Below are 6123 nucleotides of genomic sequence, written 5' to 3' on the forward strand. Positions count from 1 at the left end.
TAGAATTACTTAGTCAGGTAATGGTCATTTTTATAGCTTATAAAAAATGCAAAGTACTTTCTTGATACTTTTGTCAACTTTATGTTATACCAAGCAATATATTTGTGCCTTTTACCTCACGATCATCAGCACAGAGCAAATTATCATGTCGTAGAATTACATTAGTGGAATCTGCAGCCTTTGGATCTTCCTGGCCTGATATCCTAAAGTGTGTTAATGGTACTGAGGGACTTCCAGTTATGGCCAAGATGGAGTAGCCCCTTTCTTACCAGCTCCTCTCACTTAAACTAAAAATCTCTTGAAATAATACACCAAACATACAGGAACTCTAAAAGGAATCAACAGCAGGTTAGATAAAGCAGCCATTTAGAGGACAAGATAACACTAAGCACCAAAGCAGAACAACAAAGAGAAATACTTATTTAAATGAGGAAAGTCTAAGGGACTTCTGGGACAACATCAAGTGTAACAATGTCTGTATCATAGGGGTACCAGAAGGAGAAGAGAGTGAACAAGGGGTTGAGAAGCTGTTTGCAGAAATAATGGCTGAAAACTTCATTAACCTGATGAAGGAAAAAGTCACACAAGTTGAGGAATCAAAAAGAGTCCCTATCAAGATAAACCCAAAGAGGTCCACCCCAAGACCCATCATAATTAAAAATGGCAAAGGTTAAAGACAAAGAATCTTAAAAGCAGCAAGAGAAAGATATTAAGTTACATATAAGAAAGCTCCCATAATGCTTTCAGCTTATTTCTCAACAGAAACACTTCAATTTAAAAATGAACAGATAACTTCAGTGAACATTTCTCCAAAGAAGATACTAAAATGTCAAACATATGAAAAGATGGTAATCATTATTAGTCATCAGGGAAATAAAAATTAAAACCACAATCAGATACTACTTCATACCCACTAAGATGGCTGTAACGGGGGGAGGGGGGCAGGGAATGGTGTTTCCCATAGATTTATAAACTCACAGTGTCAAAATACTAAATTCCCATTATAATTATAGCAGTAATTTTGATTATAGGTTTGTATTTAGATTATTCTGTTCAAAAAAACAGATTACATTAGAAAGATCATACACCATGACCAAGTGGGATTTATTCCAGGTATGCAAGGATGGTACAATATCTGCAAATCAATAAATGTGATACACCACATAAACATTGAGAGACAAAAATCACATAATCATATCAATCAACACAGAAAAAGCATTTGAAAAAATGCAACATCATTTCTTGATAAAAATTTTCAGCAAAGTGGGAATAGAGGGATCACACCTCAACATAATACAAGCCCTATATGACAAACCTACAGCCAACAACATACCTAACGGGCATTTCCCCTAAGAACAGGAACAAGACAGGGATGCCCACTTTCACCACTCCTGTTCGACATTGTACTAGAAGTACTAGCGATCAGACAAGAAGAAGCAATAAAAGACATTCAAATTGGAAAAAAGTAAAACTGTCCTTATTCGCAGATGACATGATATTGTACATAGAAAACCCCAAACTCTCCATCAAAAAAACTACTAGACTTAATAAATGAATTTGGCAATGTAGCAGGATACAAAATTAACACCTAGAAACCTATGGAGTTTTTATACACTAATAATGAACTCACAGAAAGAGAAACTAATAAAACAATCTCATTTAACATTGCACCAAAAAAATTAAGATACCTAGGAATAAACATAACTAAGGGGGTAAAAGACCTGTATTCAGAAAACTATAGGACATTGAAAAAAGAGATAGAGGAAGATATAAACAAATGGAAGAACATACCATGTTCATGGATTGATAGAATCAACATCATTAAAATGTCCATACTACCCAAAGCAATTTATAGAATCAATGCAATCCCCATTAAAATACCAATGGCATATTTCACAGACCTAGACCAAACTCTCCAAAAATTCATCTGGAATAATAATAATAAAAAAGACCCCGAATAGCCACAGCAATCCTGAGAAAGAAGAACAAAGTTGGAGGGATCACAATACCAGATATCAAGCTATATTACAAAGCCACCGTAATCAAAATGACCTGGTGATGGCACTAGAGCAGACATATAGATCAATGGAACAGAACAGAGAGCCCAGAAATAGACCCAAGCCATTGTACTCAATTAATATTTGACAAAAGAGGCAAGAGCATACAATGGAGTCAAGACAGTCTCTTCAATAAATGGTGCTGGGAAATTTGGTAGATATATGTAAAAAAATGAAGCTAGATCACCAACTTACACCATACACAAAAACAAACTCAAAATGGTTAAAGGACTTAAATGTAAGAAGGGAAACCATAAAAGTCTTAGAAGACTCCATAGGCAGCAAAATATCAGACATACGTCGTAGCAATAACTTTACCAATACAGCTCCTAGGGTAATGGAAACTAAAGAGGAAATAAACAGATGGGACTACATCAAAATAAAAAGCATCTGCACAGCAAAAGAAACCATCAGCAAAACGACAAGAAAGCCCACGGCATGGGAGAACATATTTGCCAATGCTATTTCTGATAAGGGTTTAATCTCCAAAATTTATAGGGAACTCATACAACTTAACAAAAGGAAGATAAACAACACAATCAAAAAATGGGCATAGGACCTAAACAGGGACTTTTTGAAAGAGGACATACAGAAGGCTGAGAAACATATGAAAACATGCTCAAAGTCACTAATCATCCAAGAGATGCAAATCAAAACAACAATGAGGTACCCTCTCACACCTGTCAGACTGGCTATCATCAACAAATCAACAAAGGACAAGTGCTGACAAAAGGAATCCTTGTGCACTGCTGGTGGGAATGCAGACTGGTGCAGCCACTATGGAGAACAGTATGAGGTTTCCTCAAAAAGTTAAAACTGAAACTCCCATTCGACCCAGTAATCCCACTTCTAGGACTATATCTCAAGAAACCAGAAACACCAATCAGAAAGGATATAGGCACCCCTATGTTCCTAGCAGCACAATTCACCATAGCTAAGATTTGGAAACAGCCTAAGTGCCCATCAGCAGATGAGTGGATTAAAAAATAGTGGTACATCTACACAATGGAATACTATGCTGCTGTAAAAAAGAAGGAGTTCTTACCATTTGCAACAGCATGGATGGACCTGGAGAACATTATGCTAAGCGAAATAAGCCAGTTGGAGAAAGATAAATATCACATGATCTCACTCAGATGTGGGACATAATGATCAACATAAACTGATGAACAAAAATAGATCCAGAGACAAGGTAACACTGAACAGGCAGTCCAACCTCAGAGAGAAGGCAATGGAGGGGGAGTAGAGATCAACCATAGGACTTGTATCCATGCATATTAGCATAACCAGTGGACACAGACTCTGGGGCGGTGGGGGCTTGTCCTTGGAGGTGGGAGTGGCGGTGGGGGTGGGGGTCAATCGGGGAAAAAGGAGACATATGTAATACTTTAAACAATAAAAAAGAACATTAATAATTCATGTGCAACCAGGGGATTGTCAAGGGCGGGGGAAAAAAGGAGACATATGTAATACTCTTTGTAATACTTTAAGCAAAAAAATAATAATAATAATTCATGTGCAAGCATCATTTATAAGCTTTTGTTTACAAAACTAAACGTCTGATTGGAGAGAATGGTTAAATTATGAAAATATCCTTATGCTGATTTGAATGAAGGTACTACAAACATGTATAAGACAATATCTAATAAACTGAGCAAATATCTATTCCATGTGGAAAAGACTATACCATGAAAATGCATATGCAAAATTATTCCAGTTTTGTAAGTGCTTATTAAAAAGGCAATGTAAAATGTTCATAGTTTGCTCTGAGGTGTGGGGAATGGGAGGTGAGCTTACACTTGATTTTCTTCATGTCAATTTTCTGAGTCTTGCACCATGCCCACACTGTGCATACAATTCTTTTGCAATCGTGAAAAAAAGGAGAGAAAGAGAAAAGAAAAAAAAATTATCCTCAAGAAGTAAAGTCTGGGAATGACCAGAGAATTAAAATTACCTAGAGATTGGGTCAAGATGGCAGACTGAGCACTAGTGCATTTCTCTCATTCTACCACAAATCCCTTTAAATGACAGGAGGGGCAGGTTTCTGTATATAAAGAATAACTCCAGAAAAGCACGGGGTAAAGGAAAGGGCGAATTCCTAGAAGATGGAAAGCAGATGGGGCAGGGGCACCGAGGTTGGGCTAAGGTAGTGTGGGAGTGGGGAGCCCAGGGGCTCTGAACTGGAGAAAGAGACGCTAGGGGGGATGTGAGCTGGGCTGCTCCTGATTTGGAAAGGGGCAGGTACGGGAACCAAGAAGCGCTTCCCGAGCTCCGGGCAGAGGTGGGCGTGAGAGTTGGGGGAGGAGGGCACACGTTGTTTGGCAGGAAGGGGAGGCCACTCTCCTGGCAGGAAGCTGAGATACGGAGAGGGAGGAGACTGCTGCAGCAGCAGCGGCTGGTGGGATCCCGAAGTGGCACAGGGGCCTCTGCTGCCGCCTGGGACGCAGCGGGCTCCTGAGCTCCGTGCTGGAGACGCAGCCGCCATCCTCTTCGCCTGCCTGCCACGCACTTCGTCTACGGATCCTCCTCCACCAGCTTTGGCGAGCTCCCTTCTTGGCGCCTGCTGATCATCTCTCCCCTTCAGGCACACAGCGAAGGTAGCAAAGTGCTGGATTTGGGCACGTGAGGCTTTGGGGAGTCTGTGCCACTTGGCACAGTGTTGGAAGCCGGGTGGGAGGAATAGAGGATGCCCCCTATTTCTTTGACCCTAACGACAACTCTCTCTCTCTCTCTCTCTCTCTCTCTCTCTCTCTCTCTCTCTCTCTCTCTCTCTCCTCTCTCTCTCCCTCTCTTGCGTAGCTGGAACGAACCGGGGAGGAAGGTTACTGCAGGCACACGCCAGGATACCTTGATTTCCAGCTTTCAGGAGAAACTTAGGCGTGGGTGCACGGAATGCACTAATTAGGAGACAAAGCTCACCGTGTCATACTTTGAATTGATTTTGTCTCAATTTCATTTCTTGGCCTGCCTTGCCGCCGTGCTCCTCTCAGGCATGAAGCCGCCGTTCGCAAAGGCGGCTGCAGAGCAGCGGTCCAGAACAGGCTCAAGGCATGCCGGTGTGCCCGTTTCCGTGATGAAGAGAAAGGCTGCACACAAGAGACACAGGAGCAGGCCCCCCTCCCAGCCTCGGAGGAACATCGTGGGCTGCAGAATTCGGCACGGATGGAAAGACGGAGATGAGCCTCTGGTACAGTGGAAGGGAACCGTTCTGGATCAGGTACCTGTAAATCCCTCTCTGTATCTTATCAAATATGATGGCTTTGACTGTGTTTATGGATTGGAACTGCATAACGATGAAAGGGTGTCATCGCTTGAAGTCTTTCCTAATAGAATTGCATCATCTACAATCAGTGATTCACACTTAACAGAAATTCTGATCGGCAAAGCAGTGGAACATATTTTTGAGACAGAGGAAGGTTCCAAAAATGAATGGAGGGGGATGGTCTTGGCTCAGGCACCTGTCATGAAAACATGGTTTTACATTACCTATGAGAAGGATCCTGTTTTATATATGTACCAGCTCTTAGATGATTATAAAGACGGTGACCTACGCATCCTTCCTGATGCCAATGATTCTTCTCCTGCAGAGAGGGAGCCAGGAGAAGTCATAGACAGCCTAGTAGGTAAACAGGTGGAATATGCCAAAGATGATGGCTCCAAGAGAACTGGCATGGTCATTCATCAGGTAGAAGCAAAACCCTCTGTGTACTTCATCAAATTTGACGACGATTTCCATATCTATGTCTACGATTTAGTAAAAACAACTTAGAAGTCATTTTGAAATTTGCCAAATATGTGAGACTATTTGTAAAATCTGTGCACACACACAGTCTTGATTGCTTTCCAATTTGTAAGAACCATCTTCTCGCTTTCTGCATGCTTTTTGCCTGGCCAAAGAAAAAGGAACTGAAACGCAGACATTTTTGGAAGAAACCTTTTGCCCTTCTCTCCATCCTTTTTTACAGGTTCCTCCCCACAGGAGAATGATTGATTTATCTAATTAGTGAGAAGGGTAAAGTCTGACATCCATTGGCCCATACTTCTATCTTTGCTGGTGTTAATAGTT

General features: G+C 41.2%; 1 protein-coding gene across 1 annotated transcript; it reads left to right on the top strand.

Moving 5' to 3' along the window:
* Positions 1-5049: 5049 nt before the first annotated feature.
* Positions 5050-5826, top strand: LOC308512168 (spindlin-3; the record flags this gene model as incomplete). Its single annotated transcript, XM_081081981.1, has 1 exon — positions 5050-5826. The coding sequence occupies one exon, from the start codon at positions 5050-5052 to the stop codon at positions 5824-5826; it is 777 nt and encodes a 258-aa protein (XP_080938107.1).
* Positions 5827-6123: the final 297 nt, after the last annotated feature.

Source organism: Myotis nattereri (assembly GCF_964212035.1).
Source record: "Myotis nattereri genome assembly, chromosome: X".
In the NCBI taxonomy this organism is placed as follows: domain Eukaryota; kingdom Metazoa; phylum Chordata; class Mammalia; order Chiroptera; family Vespertilionidae; genus Myotis; species Myotis nattereri.